Here is a 23,889-nt window from a genome sequence, read left to right as displayed (position 1 = left end):
GAATCTGTGAAAATCACATTTCTTTTTTGACTGAAGATAGACAAGTGGCCAAAGGAGAGCTTGATTTGATTTCAGCAAGATCTACAAAAAATAATGACAGTTCATTATCTGTTAATAGTTTTTAGGATATGTGGATTTTATTTAGCTTTCATGACTTGTCTTTTTATATACAAGGAGTTAGTATACAAAGGAGTTTATAAAATTAAATATTTAAACTTGCATATAGTGAACTGAAAATAATTTTCATCTAATATTTACATAAAGATACTGTCCTTTACATGTTTATTTATAAGTGATATTTTGGAATGGTTTTAACTTAGAAATCTAGATTTGTGGGTTTTGAACAAATACAACTACAGAAATCATGATTATACCATTAAAATCATCATAATAAAATAATATACTTTAGATTAATAAAATATGTAACTACATACTAAATTACTTGCTTTCATATTATTTCTGTTAGTTTTCTAATTTTATTTTCTAAATTTTACATCAAAAATTTATTGTTACCTTTTTTTTCCTACTACACGTTCTATTAAATATCAGTTAGATAATAAAATTTATATATATGCTGATTTGAGTAAATAAATGTTTTTTGTTGTTGTTTTTTTCAAATTAGTGCATGGAAATAGGTGAATAGCAATTAGCCCTTACTATGTAAACTCAATAAGGATGTGAGGCATTGGCTATAGGGAAATCTTAATATTTATTACTTTTACTTTTTCTTTTCTAATGCATTACATTTTACAGGTTGATCAATTTTTACAATTTTTTTTTACAATATGCAGTCTCATTGACATCTCATAGTAACCAAAATTCTGAGAAAATGAAATTTTAGAGAGACTAATGACTTGCCTAAGGTCACACAGTAGAAGAAACATCTTCTCTATCTGCCTCTATTACCATTATGTCACATAACAGTGTTGTATTTAGATCACAAAACATGTAGACATTGTATAATGCACTGAAGATATTTATTGTAAAGACTCAGAATTTTGTGACTTTCTCCCCATATTATTTTATTCTCTTTGATCTTTTTCTACTTCATTAATCTTTCTCTTTATTTTAACTTCTTCCCATAAGTTTCAAATTATTTTAGACTCTGCCATTATTCATGGTCTCAGGTAATAAATGGAAACATTTTTCATCACAGTTAAGATTCTGAAAGTATTCTTTTAATGTGTATATGCTTTTTAAGCTAAGAATTAGATTTTTTTCCATGGATTTATCTTAAAATAAAAAACATTTGAGGTACTTAATGGCATGGATTCTTTCATAAATGATGTCTGATATAAAGGTATGTATGGGAAACATACTTCTTTTCACTTTATTCATACAAAAATTAGAGTGCAAGAATACTGTTAAATGATTAATATGTATTTAAACTCAAAGAAAATTTATTTTTGAAATAAGAAAAATCATGAGTTAAACATTATATTTTACTCTATTATGTGTGAATACTAATAAAATGAAACTAATAGATCTGGGAGTGTTCCGACTGTCAAAAAAAGTTTGATAGTAAAATCTCCAAGTTTTCTTCATTTCCTAAAAGATTATTTTTCATTTTTTGTTGGAATGGAATCTAGTGTACCAATCCTATGACACCATCAAATTAAAATTACAATCAACTCATTTTTCCTGTCCTCATAACAGACTTAATTTATCCATTTATACTATTTAGAGTTTATAATTGTATTGATAAATCCATAAATCTTGTCTTCATTTTTTCTTTTGCTCATTTACCTGTATTGTCTTCTTTGATGCTTCCATAGAGTTTTTAAACCGCGGGTGAAGTAAATGTGACTGTGGTGGCCTCAGATGTGCTTGTGATGAATTCTGAGGAAGCTTCTGGAATAACTACAATTGTTGGTTGAATGGTAGGAGTAGATGTAGGTTCAACAGCAGCAATGGTGTTGATGGTAGGGATGACTGTTTTATCCTGAATTTTCTTTGGGGGAACGACAATAAATCGTGGATATAGGTATGGGTGACGTACTCTAGTGGGTGGGTAGATAACTGGCAGAACTTGCCATTGAGGAATTTGGGCATATGGTCTAACTGACACTTGTTTTGCATAGTATGGGTGAGGCACATATTGGCTGTTAATTGATACAGCTGGTCTATATTGGTAGTAATTGAGTTCAGAGTGAGGATAGCTCTTCAGAACATAATGAATTGGAATATATTTGACTGTCTTTTGATTGAACAGTCTTTTATCATTCTCATGACACTGCAAAGAATAAATTAAGCAGAATTGTATTACTATACAGTAGAATGTAATGATATCTTAAATTAGATATTTTTTTGAAATAGTGTTGTAGTATTTAACATTAAGTACAATATTAAAAGTAGTGAATCCAGCAACCATATTATTTTGTGAGACATGACTGGTACATTCCTTCCACTTAATTTTCAACAAAGATTAAAAATAACATTAGTTTCAGACAAATTAGATGAGTTAATCCATAATGTAAACCACACTGGCAAGAGCTTGGCATATATAAGGTGCTCAGTAAATGTCAAGCATTATGATAAGTACAGTAGCTATAAAAATCTCATAGAAAGCTTTGACAAACTATACACAAACATAACAGCACACAGAGAAAAATCAAGATTTTTATATAGATATATGTATGTATATATATATATATATAACCTCACCACATATTCATAATTGTTTAGAATTTTATTTAATCTAGAGATTAGGCTGAGGGGACACTTGTTTTTTTCTAAATGAATTATAACAGGATAGTAAAATATGATGTGGGAGAATTCCTGGACTTATAGTTTAAATATTTTCAGTTTACTTTTTTTTTTTATAATGACTAAATATTTATTGAATTTGTTAAAACCTTTCTTTTTTAAAATTTTATTTTAATCATTGTTCAAGTACAGTTTTCTCCCCCCTAGTCCCATTCCAGCTCACCCACCCAACCCTCCCCCCTTCCCCCCCATTACCCCCCACCCCTAGTTTTTGTCCATGTGTCCTCCAAATTTGTTCCTGTAAACCCTACCCATCCCCCCCTGAAATTCCCTCTTCTTTTATTCATTAAACATCATTTAGGGAGTTTTCTGTTTGTATTGGTCTCTATTCTACTGATTATGTGTAGTTACCAAATATGTCTAGATTTTTCCATATAAATGGAAACAAATGAACAAAATTACACTGCAAGCAGGCATTTCTCACAAAGAGAAACATTTAAATATATCCATTTAAACATATTTGGGAAAAAAGGAAGAAGTAGATACAAGTACAGGAAAATATTCAAATGTGCTCAGAGCAGAATATTTCCCAAAGTCTTAAAAAAATAGGCTGGAGAGACATTAAATTCTGCATTTGTTTTCATTTTTTCTCAATACTAAATTTTGAGACAGTTTTCTCATGTTGCTCAGTATACCTGAAAATGAAAACCATATGACTTAGGCTATAAAACAAAGTTAAGATTTTCAGGTGAAAATTGAGGTTGATTCATATCATGGTTTGCTGGAGTTTTTTTATAGTAGTTACTAGATTACTTATGGAATTTAAATATTTATTTAGTTTTTAGACACATGCATTTTAATATTACTGAACTTGGAAGAGTTATACTTGGAAGTTCATGTCTCTACCAGAAATATTAAAGTAAACTTACTGTTAGTTCCTGGTTTTGCACCTCTGCACACTGGTGAGGTTCAAAGAAATAAAAAGAAATGAGAAGATTTTTAAAAAGTAAGGCAGGGTCTAGATTATTTTTTGTGCTTTTAAAAACTTTTATAATAAAGACAAAACATGTTTCCTTTTAATTATGGTATTGTGAAATATTATAAAACATTTTTATGGTTATTTAATCTATAAAGTCTGTGAGTCACTCAAAAAGTAATAGCAATTTACTAATTAAAATAGTAATAAAGAGCCTCATGGTTAAATTGTCTTCAAAAACCATTGCCTACAGAGAAATATTCAAGGTTGAAAATGATGATCTGACTTTTGTGCCAACAAATTTACTTGATATTTGTTTAAATAAAAATTATGAAAAACATACAAGGGGGAACCTCATAAAATCAGAAATTTTTTCATAAAAATTATGTATTTATTCTTATGTGTTTAAACTTCAGTCACCTTTGAAGTGCTCTCCATCTGATGCAATATCTATGGAGACATTTTTTCCACTGCCCCAAACAGTTTTGAACTTGTCAATTTTGATGCTTTTTTACTGTTTCTGCCATTTTTTGTTTCACGAATTTCACATTGGTGAAACATTTCACTTCAAGGACTTTCTTTATAAAGCCCTAATAAATAAAATCTTTAAAGATTTTATCTATTTATTTTTAGAGAGGGAAGGGAGGGAGATAGAGAGAGAGAGACACACATCAATGTGCAGTTGCTGGGGGTCATGGCCTGCAACCCAGGCATGTCCTCTGACTGGGAATCGAACCTGCTACACTTTGGTTCACAGCCTGCGCTCAATCCACTGAGCTACACCAGCCAGGGCAGGACTTTCTTTATTTAGAGAAACATTGAGTGCAAGATTGGGTGAAGAGAAAGGATGGGGCAAGGTGATCATGCCAGTTTTGGTCAAAAACTGCTGAACACTCAGCATGGTGTCAGTAGGTATGCTCATAAATTACCCATCATGAAATGGGCAAATGTGTTAAAAGGGTCTTCAGAAAAAATTCACTGAAGCTGAATGCAGCCTCTCACAACAATGCCAGCTAGTTCACTGGGAATTCATAATAGGAATTACAAAAATTCATAATAGGAATTACAAAATTGTTGAACAGAAATGTGACAACTTATAATGCCACCAATAGGATATGAAATTATGCAGTTCACATCATAATTGTTAATATAAATATTATTTGAACTATTTTATTTTGGAGAGAAGGAATACACGAGCACATAAAAGAGGCTATCACATTGCTCTTTTAATTTGTATAATCTTGACTGCTCATAAGATTGAATGATAAAATCTATACATTGTTTATTCTTCTTTTGAATTATTTGTTAAAATCCATAGGACTTGAAACTTTTGTGGAAATGGGAGTGTCCAGGGTTAGAGCAGGCTCTAGTAGCTCAACAAAAGGTTGCTACTGGGCAGGCAGTTGTAGATCATTTCCTAATTTCACTTTAATTTCTGTCACTTAAAAATAAAAGCAAAGTTCAAAATGTGCAGGTGTCCACAATAAAATGAAATTTCAAGGAATAAGTGAATGAAAATAAATAAGAGTCATAATAATTCAAATATTTAAAGCATTTGGCTCCAGAATTTATCTCATAGAATAGTTTAGGAGATATGAACTTAGTGGCAAATGTAAATTTAATAACAAATGAAAGATGAAACAAGGACTTGTGCCCTCCCAAATTCTATGACCTGAGAGGCGGCCATATCCCATCATTCCATGATTGTCTATCCTTGCTGTTGGCAAATAATTGCCTGTATTGCCCAAATGAACATGAAAACAAAGCAGAGCAATAGTCAAAACAACAATAGAAGTTAGTCAAAAAATTAAAACTTTCTCTTGGTCTTATAGTTTTAATATACAACACCTAATGAAGAAAATGAAAACCACAATGTTGTTTACGTATATGATCCCTGGGAAGAAATCAGTCAGTTGACATAAAGGGAAGAGTATAACAAAAGTTTCCATAAAACTTGAATGTTAAAGGTAAATGTGTCAAGGTCTTTGAAACTGGTGGGAAAACTTGAATTAGCTTTTAATCTTTTAAGGATTTGGTGCCTGAAGAGATTGGAGTCTGTGTGAGATAGGAATTTAATTTTAAAATTTGTGATTTTGGACTGTGATGTCTGTATTCTTCTTAATAAATTATTTTTAAAGTAATTTATAATTAAAAATTTTTCAGTATTGTTTTTCCCCTTAGAATGTATTTTCTCTATAACAGCAAGATTTTAAAGATTTCTATACATGATGAGGGGTGGTTTCTTAATTCCTGGGAACTAAAAGGATATTCAGAAATACATGACTTTAATTTTATAATAGAAATAAATATAAATTACTTTTAAGAAATATATCTTGCAGTTATTTAATTCTATAAAGTATAACTGTATTGAGAAATTTACATAATTAGAACCATTAAATAAATGCATTAGATGAAATTAACTCACCAAAAATGGCAGGGTTAATGCCAGCATATTCACAACTAGAAAAAAACTCTTCATAATTGCACCTAAGAATAGAAATTAAAAGTATTAAATTAAAAGGATCTGCTATTAATAATTTAGGAGTGATTTGGAACATGCTTTATTTTTTAAGGAAATAAAAACAGATTGATGGGTAGATTTAGCCAATATGGAAATGTATTTTGTCAAAACCTCTAGAACTAAATTTAGAGTATAAAGTTTATGATTTTAACTTTTGACTATAATGCTGAAAGTGTCATTACAAGGTTAATTATCTATTTATTTACTTACTGTGCACCAAGAACCTACTAGGAAAAAGGCAGTGTGTCAAGAGGTGAGTTTATCAGGCTGATTTGGTCTTGTCAACAGGTAGCACCAATTTTAGGAGGAGAACTGCACTATCCACAAATTACTGTGAGAAGTGAGCAAGTAAAAATGCCACAAAAGTGGTTTTCTACAGGTAAGTTTTCCACTGAGAAAGGAAAAAATTCTTTGTGTAGGCGGTAGTATATGGGTGGGACTTGCCCATGCAGATATTAATATAATAGGGAAAGAAATTTTTCAGGCAGAAGAAAAAACCTTGGAAATATCCATGCACATTGCAAATAAAGTGTTTTATAAGAAGAGCAAGATAAAGTTGGAAAGCAAGTTTAAGGCAGAAAAGGGATAGGCCTTATTTGCCAGGTTAAAGAGGTAGGCATGGCTCTGTAAACAACCCAAACCAGTTGAATGGTTTTGAATTTGCGAATGATGTGACTATATATTCTTTTAGAGGACTGAGTCCTATCTGAGTCTCTATCTCTACCTGTATAACTTTGGCAAGTAATTTTCCTTGTCTGAGCCTTACCTTTGTTGCTTATAAAATGAAGTTTAAACTAAGTGATTTCTAAAATTCTGTAACTTCATGATTGATAAAACAGGAATATTTAAGATGAAGGGGAGGGAGGGTATTGTGAAAAAGTTTTTTTAATAATTTGCTTTTCCATTACTCATAAATAATATGATTAACTTTATTGTTTTAATGATAACTATAGATTTGACAATTGTGGATTTGACTGAAATGTTGAAAGAAATAAATTAGTCTTACCTTTCTAATCAAGTATTGGGTTGTCACATTTGCTTATATGATCCTTTTTCAATAAATCGTCTTCAGAGAGATATATGTAGCACCTCAAACTTTAGTATTTAAGTGCATATTGTATTTGTGAAGTAAATACTAACCATATTTAACTATATGTTTTGCAGCTATCGATATGCTGTACTTGTACAGACTTGAGTCGTATGAATGGAGTTTTACAAAGGAGGGTCACAGAGGAACACATCAGTCCACTCTTGTCTCAGATTCTCAGGTAATACTGACTAGGAAGGTTACTCAACTGACTTCAGAACTGCTGATAGGATATCACTGAATGGAAAAGAACTCACGTGAAATTAAATTTGAACAACCTATATCACACTCAAGTTTCACTGAGAAGGATGGAATTTCTTATTAACTTGCCAGCTAACTTTTTTTTCAATTAAAATATATTTGACATATAACACTGTGTAAATTTAAGATGTATAATGTGTTCATTGATATATGATTCTCATAGTGGTAATTAGCACCTTTATCACATCACATAATTATAATTTTTATGGTTTGAATAATTAAGATCTAATACCTTAGCAAGTTTGATGATTTTAATAGGGAATAGTAAATATAGATAGCAATATTTTATTACAATCTCCAGCTACCTTTTTTTATGTTTGTTCTTATTTATTTGTTACTTTTATAAAACCTAATTATTTTTCAAAGCCAAACTTGTCATTTATTCTGTGAGGCAACACTAAACTGTAAAGACTTTTCATCTTTCAGGAAGCATAGACCTTGGACTTTAAAAAAGTCCATGTATTGCAAAAAGAGCAAGGGAAAAACAACTATTTAAGATTATAGACTAAATTATAACATTTTCTGTGATGAATTAAAGACATCTTTTCAATTCATACAAAATTATATGACACATGCAAACATTCTGTAAAATGATAGTAATTCCTCCCTTTTTAGCATAAACAGAAATCAGAGAGAGAGGATCATATTTAAGTTATTACCTAGTCAAACCTGTGAGTATTTAAGTTTGCTTTATTGTGAAACAGTAGCATTATTCAGCTTTTGTGAGGATATGAAAGGCATGTTTTAAGACAATAGTTATGAAAAATAAAATTATGACATTTGGATAGAAATAAAAATTGAAATTAATTAAGGGATCCCCATGGATTATTATAACACACCCATCTTCATGACAAGTTAGTCCTCTGTCTGTAGAGATAGGTTCATTATCTTGAACACCTTTTTCTTTAAAATTTTCATCATCTTCAGTAGTTTAGCCAGTATCAAACTTTGACTTTAACCCAAAGTAAAATAAAAAATAAATTAGAACAGCCCCAGCTGGCATAGCTCAGTGGATTGAGCACAGGCTGCGAACCAAAGTGTCGCAGGTTTGATTCCCAGTCAGGGGACATGCCTGGGTTGCAGGCCATAACCCCCAGCAACGGCACATTGATGTTTCTCTCTCTCTTTCTCCCTCCCTTCCCTCTCTAAAAATGAATAAATAAAGTCTTTAAAAAATAAATTAGATCATAAAACCATACAAAATCTAAGATTAGGTTAGAAACTAATCTCAAGATGATGTCAGTATGTATTCAAGCTTAACAATTTAAAGCTCAGAAAAAGAAAATGTACTTCTAAAGTAACTTTGGTGCTGTTATCACTAACTGGTATGCAAAGGAATCATTCCCTTGATATTTCAATATAATTACCTTTCCTTGTGTCTGTTGGATCTTGCTTGGCAGCAGGTTGCTTTGGCCTCCTAACTGCAGAGAAGACTCAAGGCAAATAATTGAAGGCTAATTAAAGGGTATTAATGTCCTGCGTCATGCAATTTATTTTCCTCCTATGTTTACCCAATAGGAAAATGACAAAAAGGAAAGATTTGATGACAGCAGAATTATCTTTGGAGTCAATCTTAGTTAATGAAATGGAGAGGGGGGAATAGAATTGCTATTCATAAAGATTGAAAAGAGACTATTGATACTTTTTAAAGGATTTTTATTTTTTATAAAGAGATATAAAAGCATTTAAAAAAATATTAATGGCACTCTTAATCAACTAATCCCACCTATTTGAATTTAAAGTATTGTTAAAATGAAAAGCAACTAGCCAAAACAGTTTCATATTTTAAATGTCCTTTTTTTTAAAAAAAACCATATATCAGGCAACCCTACATATATTATGAGCTATGGTTGGACTTTTTCCTTCCAGAATTACAACTGTTGTATTTAAAAAATGAGAAAAGTTACCACCTCTTACACACACAAGTGCAATTTCTTACAAAAGGTAAATCCAAATATAAAATATTTATATCAATATAAAGTAGGAACTTATTTGCATTTGAGCTGTGACATGGTATAAGCATTCAATAAGTGAGTGATCAACTTGCTGATTATTAATTTTTTATGAATCAAAGTTCTTTTCAGATTTTTAAATTTCAATAATGTGAATCATTTTGGATGTGTAAAATTAAATTATTAAAATGGCGATAGTTTTTCCATTTCAAGGACAGCTATTTCTGTCTTACATAGTATATATCATAAAACCACCAATATGGGGGATATTTTTGTAAAATACAACTTAACAAGCAATTTGCCTAGATAACTTAGAACAGAATATTTTCTTTTGCTTGCATTTCTCTGGGGAAAGTGTTAACTGTGACTTGAGCTGTGAAGGCCTGGCTAATGGGCGTGTTTACAGGGATCAGTGTACGACTGCCAGAATACAAACAGGAGATAATATCAGCATTGTGGTAATTTTTACATTCCTGTGTTTTTCTTAAAATATTTCTTGTCTTTGAAAGTTAGGAACAAAGTTCAAAACCCTAGAATGTTTAAGCAGTTTGTATAGGTTTTCTGTTTCTCAGAATAGTTGGCTTCTGCTGTTCAGAGAAAGATGGCAGAGTTTCAAAATGGCTCAAACAAGCTGTTGAAGTAATCAGATGGGCCACTCTATTTGGACTGTTTAGTCACACCATTTTCCTTTGGTTGTGACGATCGAGTGACAGTTGGGAGAATGTGGTCTGGTCAATTTCCAAATTATGGAGGTGTTCTATTCCACATGGTAATTTCTCAGTCATTGTGGTAGAGCCATCGAATGATATTGATGTTAGCTGAGTCTTTAATTTACAAGTATTAGAGACTCAGAACAATTTTAAAACATTGTTTTATCAGGAAGGTATATTTTACCTGGGAATGCTAGGAAACTTTCCCCCTACCAAAAGAAAACCATTTGTATAGTGGGGTCACTCATTTACTTCAAACAAGAATCTGGCTCTCTTGGGAGCTTTGCAGGGCTGGGTGTTATTCTTTGTGAACTTAAATTATTTCAGGTACTGTTCCAGACATTAGGGATAAATTAATAACCTTAGCAGGCAAAGATCCTGGCCCTGTGGAACTCAAGTCTAATTTTCTTGATTACTAGTGAGTATATGTGTGTGTATACACACACACACACACACACACACACACACACACACATATGGCAATATAAGAGAACAAAGGCATTTTGAATGACAGCTGTAGATGAACTGGAAGAATTCTGTACTGGAGCCATTCAGATACCCTGCTGTTTTCCAAAGAAAAACAACAGTGAAGTCACAAGTCCCATGATAGGACATCACAGGATGTTGGAATAGCGCTGAACAAAGTCACAAAACTTACAGTGTTTGTGGCCTGGAACTGATACACCAACCTTGAGCTAGTTACATATTCATCTTAAGTGTCATGGCCTACTCCTGAAGTATCCCTGGGATCTGGGAAGAAGACCAGCAGGGATTCTGGGTCAAGTTGCAGCTTCTTTTCATTTAAGTCCTGATACTCAGTGTCTATTTGCATAACTTCTCACACAGTGGGTAAGAGGCTATTGTGTGTTCATACATTCACATTTCAAGCACTGTGAAGTAAACATATTGTAATATGTGAAATGATGATTATTGAATCAATATACATTCTTTTATCTGTAGCAACATTTTTTTTATTCTGTTAGCATTTCTTACATCTGATACATACTTTATGTCTACTTTCCCTTCTTTTGGTGGTATTTGTATGCATGTGTTTTTTTCCCCCCATCTTCTTTCATTTCTCAGCTACTTCATTAGTGCCAGGCTGACCTTAATACTCTATTGAGGGCTTGAAGCACGGAGATGTTCATGACAGTAGTTCTAATGTAAATGGCTAACATACATTCATGTATAATTAATTCTTAAGGCATCATAAAATTAACATGTTAGTGCAAATTTGTATAATTTGGAAACCATTGATAATGTAAAAATCATAGGAAAAGAGCATAAGGTGCTCTTACATTTTTTAACACTAGCAAAATGGAATATCATATTTCTGTTCTCCTGTAAATAATTTACTTAAATAGATAATGCACACACTTATAAAAATAAGTAGTACCCTGAAAAATATGGTAGACAGTCACAATCTCTGCTTGTGGAAAACTTGTAAAGAGATCATGCTTTCTGTTGGACATTGATAGGGAGACCCATTTGAGGCTGTGAGTAGATATTTCATGTCACCTGGAGCCCAGAATAAGTGTCATTATGAATTTAGCATTACCCAACATGTAAATTCACACTTCAGGAACTTTTAGGACCCTAGGGTATCTAGGTTCATTGTAAGAACACAGATTTAAAAATACAAGTAATCAAGAATACTTTTAAGTTGTGTAAAACATTATTTATTTGTTATGATTCCAAGGCCATTGGTAGCCATCTTATGTTTACCCTAATAGGACTTTAGTTCATCTCACATCATTTGAAATAGATAGCCAGGGTAACTGTGACACTCATGTGGCCAAGTCCAATGCTACCATTTACTCCTTTGGTCAATCTCAGCAGCCTTTGGCATGGTGATTGGTCTTTCTCACTTGTAATGGTTTCTTCTTTTGTTTTTTCCTCTCAAATTATTGGCTGCTCTTAATTTTTCTTTGGTTCTTATGTTCCTCAAACTCTCAGTTTGGGAAAACTTCAAGGAGTCTTTCTGAGTTTATTACCCTTTTACTGTTTCTCCCTCTCTGTTTTGAGTATCATTATAATTGACCTACTCCATTCGTATACCCTTAAATATCATCTACATTCTGTTAACTTCACTGGAGATTCAGGTATCAAAAAATTCTTTTAACATCTTGATTTGTATGGAAATATACACAACAAATGTGTCATGAACAAGGTGGAATATTTTTGATCTTCAAACATACTCCTTTTTCAACCAAGTTCTCCTCTAGTCTTTTCCTCTGTAGTAAATGATACCAGGGGCTAAAGAGAAAATCCTATGGGTTTTCTTCTGTCATCTTTTGTCTCCTCCTCCTCCTCAACAATCTATTGGAAAAATGATATACCCTATCTTGACAACATACCCTAAATCTGCCATCACTTTCTAGTCTTATATTTATTGCATTGGTCGGTCCCATCTAGTGACATCTTACACCTTATCATCCCAATAGGTCCCTTCCTTGTAGCACTGATTTCACTCTGCCACTTTATAATTACCCCTCACACAGTTATGGAAATGGAATTTTTGGGGATATATTACTCATATAATTATTCTCTTGCTTCAAACCTTCTAAAACACTTACAGTAAATTTCAAATATTTTTTCAGAGCCTATTGGTTTCTATATAACTTAGTCTCCCTCCATCACTCTTACCTTGTCTTCTATGCATTTTCTCTCACTATGTGCAGATTTGATAGTCTTTCTTTTCCTTTCCTGGAGTAAGAACTTTTCACTTTTGTTCATAGTCTGTGAAATGTTATTACTCTGATTATTCTCAGTAGTGTCTCATTTATATTATTCAGGTTTCAGCTTGAATGTTTTCTTCTTAGAGGCACTTTCTCTGGTTCTTTTTCAAAATAGTCATTCTTTTCCCTTCATCACTTTTTATTTTTCATAACATATTACAATATGCAATGATTTTTAAAATTGTTATATGTTCACTTACTATTCTTATTCTTCTTCCACTAGAAGGAAAGTTTCTCAATGCATACATCTAAGTCTGACACATATTAGAAATAAATTTGTTTTGTGCAAATGTTTAAATATCTGAACTATTTGTTTAAGTTTCAAATTCTTGCCTCACCTTACATTATTAAGTCCAAATTTTTACAGAAGGGATGTTCCTAGAAATCTTCATGGTTAATAAACACCTAATAAATAATTGTTTACATGGAAGAAAGTTTAGAAATCATTACTTTCTTCTGGATGAAGTCAGAACCCAGTCATGAAGAACTAAGATGGATGGTATATTATCTCTTTCTCCTAGAATTCTAATTTATTTCACTGAAAGCTGATATTACAGATAAGAGATGGGTTTTCTGAAATTGATTTTCCTGTGGGAGCATTAGAACTGATTTCCCCTCAACTGTCAAGGAAGCTGAGCTCTAGATGACTGAAGCTAGATTTCAGTGTGGCACTCTGGTTTTATTTTATTCCCCTGTGAAAGTCTTGGGTAGTTGAAATTAGAAGCTTTTTTTAGCTACTGGGAGGAGGAACACATCAATTGTCAATGCCTCACATTGTTCTATTGCCATTAACTACCTTCAGCTACCTTGGATTGACCCAACTTTTCCCAGAAGTTTCAACTCTGCCTGGATATTATTGAATTGACAAGGAATTTTGGGAAACTACTCTCTTCCATATCTTACCCATTTACAAATAAATATCAGCTCATCAGATGATATTTGTTCTCTGAATCTCTATAAAAAATGAACAGAAATGTATGTACTGAACAAAGATATTACCAAGATATTTATTACTTTTCCTTTGTTTCTAAGGTCAGAAGTTTCTCTTAAGGTTAAAAGAACTTATATTCATTAGAAATAGATTTTAAATAATTTAATTCCCATATTTTGCTGTAATTTACTTTGTCCAGTGAAGCTAAATGTCATTAAAAAGGGGGAAAGATTGTTGGGAACATGTATAGGATGGCTGGGGTTGGGGGTAGTGGTAGGGGAAAAATTGAGATAACTGTACTTGAACAACAATAAAAAATGTGAAGAAAAAAAAACGATCAATTTGCGTACAAAACTTCCTACCCAGTAAACATCTGTTGAACCACTAGTCTGTGCTTACCTAATCATCGATAGCATATTTGCCCATCAAGATTCAGCTCAAAGTCACATGTGGGGTCTTTCCTAATTTGTGTAGGTGGAGCTTGTTTCCCTTCTGTTTTAAAAACAAACATCTCTGTAATTGCTTTATTGGAGCACTTATATATTGAAACCGTATGCATGTTTATCTCCCTTCACTAGGTTGTAAGATTTTTAAAGGCAAAAAAACAAAACAAAACTTTCTCCAGATCCTTAGGTTTTAGCATAATGCTTGGCCCAAGATAAGTATTTATTTTTTTAGAGAATGAATAAACTCTGAAAGATTATATGGAAGACCTGTGAGTCTTCTCCCTGAGGAACTAACAGAATAGTAGAGATGAATTTAGCTCTCTGTTTACTTTTCCATAAAAACCTTTGTCAATAATTAGTGGTGCTTAGTGTCTTTATAACTAATTCTATTTTAAAATAGCATAGGGTGCTCCGTACATACCGATTTCATCAGCTGTTTTAGATGGGGATCATTCTGTTGTCAGTCTAGTTTGGGAAATGTAGTCAAGCAAAATGACTTGTTAAACTGGCATTCTCAAGAATTTTTTCATACGTATATATACTGTAAATTTCCAATGGTTATTTTCAGGATGAATATTTATTTGGGGGGGGGTTATCTGGTAAAAAATAATGCTTCGAGAAGCACATTTTAGGAAGCAGTGCTTTTGTGTGGATTTTATTATCATAAACCATTAGATTAAAAAAGAAGGCGGGGCTTTGGCTGACTGGCTTGGTGAGAAACTGTCCCACCAATCACAATCACCAAAGGAATGATGTTGCCCTAATCTAGTGGGAGAATAATGGATTAATTTTAATAGAATGCATTTGCTCCACAAACCTAGAAGTTAAAACTTATTGACAGTGTCTTTTTCCCCAGAAAGTTACAATGACATAATTTGAGATGAATAAAAGTTCTAATATGAGAGTTAAAGACATATATCAAAGACTTAAACACACATACACAGGCAGAAGAAAAATAGTAAATTACAGAGCTGGTCCTCCCAGAGTTCTGAGCTGCCAAGGTTTGCCTTTGGCCACCCTTCATGCTCTGGTTTCCTACCTTCTTGTTATGTCTTCCTCTAGGTTTCCCATTCTGCCTTTCTTCAGTCATGCCATGGCCTCTAATCTGTCAGCTCTAAAGTTGGGAAATATTCCCTATAAAAATCAATTTATCAAATTATATTGAGGACAGTTTGATACTCTTGCTGTCTCTCCCATAGTTTTAACTGGGATCACTGGCTTTAATCCCAAAGAAAGGATATTTATTGTTTGAGGAACCCTTAATCCCTGGAAATGGCCAAGGGAGACAACAGTTTCCCTGCTCAAATCCGGCCAAAGTCTCATTAGGCTGGCCTTGATTCACAGTCAGCTTATGCGTCAGGGCAGAAGTTCCCTCATTGATGCTAAAGGTCTCAGCTATGGACAATTTAAACTTGGGCAGAGAAATGTAATCTTTGTTTAAAGAGAATTTTTATAATTTCCTGATAATTTATCTGTAGGGACAAAGGCTGCCATTGTGACATAATGGAAGGCTTATTGTGAGATCTCGTTGGGTGACTTTTGTTGTGTACCACAAAAGAGTTTATTTTCATCACCGCCTGCTACCATTTCCTCCTTCAGAGTTTGTTTCTAGAATGTTTATTATGGGATTTATGGGAACTGATGAGCAGGACAAATGGTCCCTCAAAATTCACAAAGCTTCTGCTATGTGCATTTACTTTATACAAAAGAGAAAATATAGTTGTTAAAGTAAAAGCCTATAAACTTGTCTTTTCCCAAATCTGGCACAAATGTTAAGTTCTTGAGACATAGACATGCATATATTTTGTGATCTTACGTTGTCTTTGAAAAAGTAATTTTATTCACAACTTGACATTTATGGGTCCTACAATTTCACCAGCAGAGTGTAGGTAGGTATTAATATTATAACCGAGTAAGAAAAAACTGTTAACTATTTAAATATTGACTTTAAGAAGTTTTTTTTTCTTACAAAAAATCTTTTGATAACATATGTTGATATAGGTCAGTGATATGAAGCAATATATTTTGGAACATTTTATTGTATATTTTATTTATTATACATTCACTGGATACCTTCAGCTCTGCTAAGTACTGGAGAATAGTTATATTATTGTGATATTCCAGGAACTTACAATCTCCTCAGGAAGGATATAGAAATATAAATGAATTATTTTTTGGAAGGTAAAACTTAATAAGATTCATATCTAAGCAAAAACAAAATGTGGTGAGAAAGGGTGAAAAGGTGTAAGTGACTCATTGTGTTTGGAGAGAGGAGAAAGTTTTTCATGAAAGTCATAATATTGGATTTGGGCTTTGAAAGATAAGGGTTTACATACTAAAACCCAGAGTGGACATTCAGTGAAGAGAGCATAACATCAGCAAAGGCACAGCTGTGTGGGAGTGAAGGCCAGTTGTGGCGAATGGCAATGGCCTAGTGTGACAGCAGGGGTGTTAGGGAGGCTGGGCTGGTGGCAGTGGAATTTGCAAAGTACTTAAAGATTAGTATGTAGGAGGCCTTGAATGCCATGCAGAGGAAAACAGATTTTAAAAGATTTTATTTATTTATTTTTAGAGAGGTAAGGGAGGGAGAAAGAGAGAGAGAAACACCAATGTGCGGTTGCTGGGGGGTCATGGCCTGCAACCCAGGCATGTACCCTGACTGGGAATGGAACCTGTGACACTTTGGTTCACAGCCCGTGCTCAATCCACTGAGCTACGCCAGCCAGGGCTGGAAAACAGATTTTATATCGCAGGCAGTAAGAAGTCTTCCAAGGCATTGGAGCAAGTCAAAATATAAGTCAATACATGTTCTGAAAAATCACACTGGTGGTAGTGGGCAGATAGATCAACAGAGGAGGTGATGGGTGGCTGTTTCCTTTCTTAGCATGGTTTTGATTTTCCTCCTGAAATGAAGTGAAAACATTGACTTAACTAGTCTTCTTCAGCACTGCTATCACACAGGCCTGGACTCAGAATTTGTTTGCTAGATCAGCAGCTAAACAGAAGAATAGGAGTTGGAATAGTCTGGTGGTGTATTTCTTTTCTGCCATATACTAGATCTATGACTGGTAGGTCCACAGGACTTTCATGATCTTCAGTATCCCTGTTGAAATGTGATTACTGTACAGAGATTAAGTAAGGATTTGATGATATAATGACTCAGAGAAAGGACTCTGGCTCTCTTCTCCCTTTGTCCAAGATGCTGAAGGGAATGAAGGCTAAGGGGAAAAAGGTGGTGCTGGCCCTTGCTGTCATAAAGAGGCAGGGGCCAAGAAAGTGGTATATCCTCTATCTGAGGAAAAAACCAAGAATTTTGGCATTGGATAGGACATTCATCCCAAAAGAGACCTCACCTGCTTTGTCAAATGGCCCCACTATAAATGGCTGCAGTAGCCAAGGGCTATGTCTATAAGTGTCTGAAAGTGCCTCTTGCCACTAACCAGTTCACCTGGCTTTGGTTGCCAAACAGCTATACAGCTGCTCAGGCTGGCCCACAAGTACTGATCAGAGACAAAGTAAGAGAGGAAGTGGAGATGGCTGGCCCCATCTGAGAAAAAAGCTGCTAGCAAAGGAAATGTCCCCACTAAGATGCCACCTGTCCTTCTAGTAGAGGTTAACACTATCACGAGCCTGGTGGAGAACAAGAAGTCCCAGCTAGTAGTGATTGCACATGATGTGGATCCCATCAAGGTGGTTGTCTTCCTGCCTGCCCTGTGCCAGAAGATGGGTTTCCCTACTGCATTATTAAGGAGAAGGCCAGGCTGGGATATCCAGTCTACAGGAACAATTGCACCACTGTTGCCTTCACACAGGTTAACTCAGAAGACAAGAGAGTTCTGGCTAAGCTGGTGGAAGCTATCTGGGCCAAGTACAACAAGAGAGATGATGAAATCACTACCATCTCTCCCATCTGCTACCATGGGAGGCAACATCCTGGGTCCAAAGTCATGGCTCACAGTGCCAAGCTGCAAAAGGCCAAGGCTAAGGAAATGGCCACCAAACTGGCCTAAGTCTACACTGTTGAGTTTTCTGTACATAAGAGCAATAAAAATTATCCTTCAAAAACAAAGCAAAACAAACAAAAATGATGATACCAGGATGATAAACATGCTATTTTAGTATCTCACCCATTACCAGTTTTTGAAGTTAGAGGTAGTAGTTGAGTGGTTTTGAGATCTTTTACCAATGCTTATACCCTACTGTGAATAAATTACAGATTTAATTGAACTATTGAGACTCAGTTACTCATACTTTTTTGAATTAAATTAAATCAGCCTCTGGCTCTATTAATACAGTCAGTGCAAATACAGAGCATAAGCTGCCGAATAGACTTTCATTTAAGGTATTTCCAGGGCTGATTAATTTTGGTTACCTCCACTCATTGTACTTTCTCTAGACTGTTTACTTATCAAGAAGAGTACATTAAAACTTGTGAAAATACAACCAAAGTGTCGCAGGTTTGATTCCCAGTCAGGGTACATGCCTGGGTTGCAGGCCATGACCCCCCAGCAACCGCACATTGATGTTTCTCTCTCTCTTTCTCCCTCCCTTACCTCTCTAAAAATAAATGAATAAAATCTTTAAAAAAACTTGTGAAAATATATTTTGTATTACTACTGATAACACACATTTAGAAAATAGGAAACTATAATCTTTTTTATGTTAACAAAAGATGACTACTAAAGAAATTGATGACAGAATACTGTATGTAACTTTAATCATATTTATTTTTCTTTGATTAACAGGATTATTAATTCTTCAAAGAAGTGGCTTGCATTCCATTTTAGTGACCTGAAAAAAATAACAGGCATACAGTTATTAATCTTAATGGGTCATTTACTTGTGAACTTGCAAGGTTTTTGCTTTTTAAGTGTCTTCAAAGTACATCTACTTTAAGAACTGGGAAACTTTCTGCTCAAGGAGACAGTAAATACAAGAAAGAAGACAGAGGTCTTCTTTCAGTGGTAGGTATTAGCGTTTTTTTTTTCTAGAAACTAGGACACAGAATGGTTCTCTGGGTCTTAATATAATCTTTAATATACTTTTAATATAGTCTACTTTCCCTTAATTCATCAGGTAATTGACAGACCATCAACTTTGTTTCTGATATGGGAAGATGAAAGGGGCCTCTACTATAAGTGGAGCATTTAGCCTCTAGAATTTTTTAATAATGTGACAGTCATAGGCTAGGTTTGAGCTTTTAATACTAATTAGAAAAGCACATGATTTTCTAAGGAGTAGGCAGAAATCAAGTTTAGATACTACATCTACAAGTTCATCTATTATAATCTCCACTTTGGTTAAAGTTTTGCCTTCTTTAGCCTTCTGATTCAGTCCCAAAATACACATATGGTGATGATAGTGGAAAAATGTTCAAAACTTTTTTGTAAAAGTATTTTAATAAGAAAGTATTTGTTTCTATTACATCACAGGAAAGGAGGGTTTCCAACTGCGGTGTTGATAAGATCATGGAAGGACACGTGTGTATCTCTGAGTAGAGATGCTAACAATCTTTATCAGAGAAAAAGGTTGAAACATTGTAAATGAATGTGGCTAAGTGAAAACATTGTGACCTTTTGTTTTCATGGAATGATGCATTGCAATCTGCAGACAACAAAAGTAAAAAATACATGCCTTGTACTCTGTATACTTACCACCTATTGCATCTGACATTGCACCAGGACTTTCTTGTTTACTGTTCATTGATAGGTGTGGGGCCAGGCAGAGGTAACAGAGGAGGAAAGAAGCAATATCTAAACCATGGGTACCGTCCAGGGGGGAATGGTGGATATGGGCCAAATGGTGGGTATGGGTAAGGAGGCACATAAAACTGCGAAGGCGATTCATTGCTCCCACTGAGCTGCTGGGGAAAAAAAAGAAATTAAAAAGGCTGTTTTACCCTTTGAAAGGAAAGACAAAGATAATCTTTTAACATGTGTCTTCATTTTTAAGTAAAAGGCTTTAGAAACTCTAAAATCATTTACCTTTCTTTTGTTTTGCTTATAAAAAACTAACTTTTTAGCCCTGGCTGGCGTAGCTCAGTGGATTGAGTGCGAGCTGGGAACCAAAGTGTCCCAGGTTCGATTCCCAGCCAGGGTACATTCCTGGGTTGCAGGCCAGAACCCCCAGCAACCGCACATTGATGTTTCTCTCTCTCTCTCTCCCTCTCCCTCCCTCCCTCCCTTCCCTCTCTAAAAATAAATAAATAAAATCTTTTAAAAAAAACCTAACTATTCTTTGTGTAATTAAAACTAAGTATATTTAAAAATCAATTAACTTGAGGACTACTGTACTTGAACAACAATAAAAAAGTTAAAGAATAAATAAAAATCAATGAATCGTATCTGCTTTTATTACAGTAGGTGATAAAATAGGTATAATTTTTCTGTTATAATGTAATTTAATAGCATGCATAGTATTTTAAATGCACTATGAAGTGAAAATCTGATGATTTCACATTTTTAAAACTTTTTTGTTTTTAATTGTTGTTTTCTATGTGTACTAAGAACAGAGATTTGATTAATTTACATCATTTTAGGGAATTTTAGGAAATTGCTTAAAGATAACTATGTTCTTGTACTTTTCTACTCATAGCCAAATTTTCAGATAATTACTTGTATAAATATAAGGCCAAAGGGAAGGATATGGGTGAGGGGATGTCAAATGTCTCCCTTTGCATTTATACAAGGTCTGTACCCAAACCATGTGTTAGACACAGTCTCCTGTTCATCTCTTCTCTCTCCCCCCTTTCCCTCTCCATCTTCTATCTATATCCTTACCAAGTTCTATTTCCTTAACACTACAGTTTTAGCCTCAAAGCTATGCTGCCTTTTGAGTGAAAAGATTTCTATGAGCCCTGACTTGTGTGGCTCAGTTGGTCAGCCATCATCCCGCAAAGTGAAACATTGTTGATCTGATTCTGGGCCAGAGCAAATGCGGGGGTTCCGGGGTGGGGCATGCATGGGAGGCAGCCGATGGATGCTTCTCTCTCCCGTTGATATTTGCCTCTCTTTCTTCACCCTTCCCCCTCTCTCTAACAAATACATATTTTTAAAAAAGATTTTTATGAGTATAAACAAATTCCCAAACAAAACTCCTTCTTTTCAAATTTTCTTTCCTCTTCTAAAAACATTTTTTTGATGAACTGTTTAACCCTAAATGTTCCAGTACTGAATTTACCTCCGGTGGGATTATCAATGCTTGCACACATTTCCTAGTTCTCAGGTTTTAATTATCATTATTTTTACTTTCTCTGGAATAGACTTTGTAGAGTTAAAACAGAGTGGAGGAATTAGAAATTATGAACCTTTATTAAATAAGGCTTGATAATTTTAGGAAAAGATATCATAACTCAATTTATCACAGAATGATACACATTTCAATTTGGGTCCCATTGTTACATGAGGAACTCCCATTATTCCCTTCGTGTAAGCAGAGATCAAATCCCTGAAGTCTACACTGTTGAGTGCTAATAAATAAACTCTCAAGATTTCTCTAGAGTTTGAGAAGTTTGGATAAAGGAGTATCTTTAACTACAGTTACAGACATTTCACATGAAAACTTTATATGTTAAAAAAAGGAAATGTAACTTACACTTCGTGGTTCTCTTTCCTGGCCTGGAGTGACCTGAAGTTCAAACAGTGAAATTAATTTGTCATGCTGGCAAAGTACACAAACTGAGAGACTTGTACACATTGTATGGAGGAAAGAATTTGACTTCTCACTACCTGATATTTTCTCATAGCATTCATTTCTTTAAAATATCTAGGATTTGAGTGTCCATAATATAATGTAAGAACCAGTTTCTGACGAGTCCTAACATGTATTTTAAATGACACTAATTCCACTATATCAAGGCTATGTGGAATTGAACTATGAAGTGAACAATACGTCATTTATAATGTTTTCTAGAATATAGTATTAAAAGAGCAGGTGTTAGACATGTTTATGAAGTAGAATACAGTGTGTGTGAAGGGAAAAAATTTGGATTCCTGATTAGACTAAAATAATACCGGTTACTCTGGTGTGTAGAACTGCATACTTACCGGGAAACCAACTGTTATTGCCAAGATGGCTGCGATCAGAAGCAGCAGCTTCATCTTACACTGAAACAGCCTGGAAGTCAGCAGAAAGACCAAATGTTAGCATGAATTTTAAAAAAATCCAGGTATAGTGTATGTTAAGTTACCAATAGCTCTCTGATGTTGGGCAAATCACTTAACAAATTCAGGAGACAATTTTAGAGAAGACAGCATTCAAGCTGAGCATTTACAATAGGAAGATATTAAAGAATTCACGGGTTATTCAAAACCAGATGAAGTAAAGAGTAAATGATATCATCACAGACTTCCAGATTAAGTCTTGCACTCAGGACATAGCATAATCACCAATTACCACATTTTATTTTTTTTACTTTTCAAGCTGCACCACCCATAGCAGTATATGGATGTATGTCTCTGAAAGATGCATCACTCTGGAGCATCACCTTTATTCAAGAATTTATAAGAAACTAAGTAGTTCTATATTAAAATCAGCATGATATAGAGTGCAATATAACTACAGCAAAATTTAAAGGTCAAACAGAGGCTACAAATAAAGTGCAATTGTTCATGCTTTCGAGAGTGTCTGGTATTGCATGTTCCCTTTGTTTCCTGACTTGAGACCCATGAAATCAAAATGATGAGGCTCACCCTGTAACCGTCTCAGTGTGCCACCCAGCCAGCCCTCCACCCCCACTGAGATTTTTGGCCATTCTAAAATACACACTTACTATGTATGGAGATCTTAAGAAATATTTACCCCAAATGATTGTCTAATTACTTAGCTTACAAATTCCCAAGCAACCATTACATGAAAATCTCAATAATTTTACTTTTGACAGTTTACAGGATATGTGTGTATATATATACACACACATATAATTTATAATTTACACACATATATAAAATTATATATATGTCTTAGTTTGCAATGATATTTAATATTTTCTCACCTGAAACTTTCCAGTCAGTTTCTTTTCTAGGATGCTGCTGCAGGCAATGGGGAATGACTGGACCTGGATTTTACAGCTGTTTTATACACTCCGAAGTGGATGGAGTGAAGGTGGTGGCTTGAAGGCCTCTCCCCTGGGATCAGTTATGACTCAGTTGAATCATCAGCCCTCACATTGTGTTGAAATTGGAGAATAACAGACATCTGCAGTTTCATTGAAACTTTGGTTGAGTGATTACCGACTGTATCTATTTGTGGTTTCTTGTGAAATTTTGTGTACCTTGTATATGCAAAACCTGTCATTTCACCTAATGATGTTCCTGTTCTTATTTAAAATTTTTCTTTAATTTCCCTAATTAAAATTTATTTTCTAAGTATCCTGTTTTTATTCATCATAATTTATTAGAAAACTTTTTTTTTGGTAGTGTAATTTTAAGAAGACAAAGAATCTTCAAAAATGTTAAAGATGGGATGAAAACCCTTTGCATGATTTTGCTTTCAGTTCTTAGGTTTTAGCAAGCAGGGTTAGAGCCTCTCACAGCAATAGACCATAGTTTTGGAGCATAAAAG

General features: G+C 34.0%; 1 protein-coding gene, 1 long non-coding RNA gene and 1 pseudogene across 5 annotated transcripts; 1 reads left to right on the top strand and 2 right to left on the bottom strand.

Moving 5' to 3' along the window:
• Nucleotides 1–1,738: 1,738 nt before the first annotated feature.
• Nucleotides 1,739–9,221, bottom strand: CSN3 (casein kappa). The gene is given in 4 exon segments (XM_028505606.2): nucleotides 1,739–2,233; nucleotides 3,636–3,665; nucleotides 6,108–6,169; nucleotides 8,919–9,221. Coding segments are annotated over 3 exon segments (579 nt in total). The 5' UTR covers nucleotides 6,162–6,169; nucleotides 8,919–9,221.
• Nucleotides 9,222–17,076: 7,855 nt separating this feature from the next.
• Nucleotides 17,077–18,471, top strand: LOC114491870 (annotated as a pseudogene).
• A 560-nt stretch (nucleotides 18,472–19,031) lies between these two features.
• LOC118499670 lies at nucleotides 19,032–23,399 on the bottom strand. Of its 4 annotated transcripts, none has more exons than XR_004902185.1 (5): nucleotides 23,321–23,399; nucleotides 22,374–22,443; nucleotides 21,922–21,954; nucleotides 19,983–20,191; nucleotides 19,032–19,119 (listed from the first exon to the last, which is right to left on the bottom strand). It is a non-coding gene; the product is annotated as an uncharacterized LOC118499670 (long non-coding RNA). The 4 variants fall into 4 exon arrangements; XR_004902181.1 differs by having other exon boundaries at nucleotides 19,983–20,188; XR_004902187.1 differs by lacking the exon at nucleotides 23,321–23,399 and adding an exon at nucleotides 22,676–22,787.
• Between the last annotated feature and the right edge of the window lie 490 nt (nucleotides 23,400–23,889).

The sequence above is a fragment of the Phyllostomus discolor genome, chromosome 1, assembly GCF_004126475.2.
Source record: "Phyllostomus discolor isolate MPI-MPIP mPhyDis1 chromosome 1, mPhyDis1.pri.v3, whole genome shotgun sequence".
In the NCBI taxonomy this organism is placed as follows: Eukaryota; Metazoa; Chordata; class Mammalia; order Chiroptera; family Phyllostomidae; genus Phyllostomus; species Phyllostomus discolor.
This window is presented reverse-complemented; position numbering and strand designations above follow the sequence as displayed.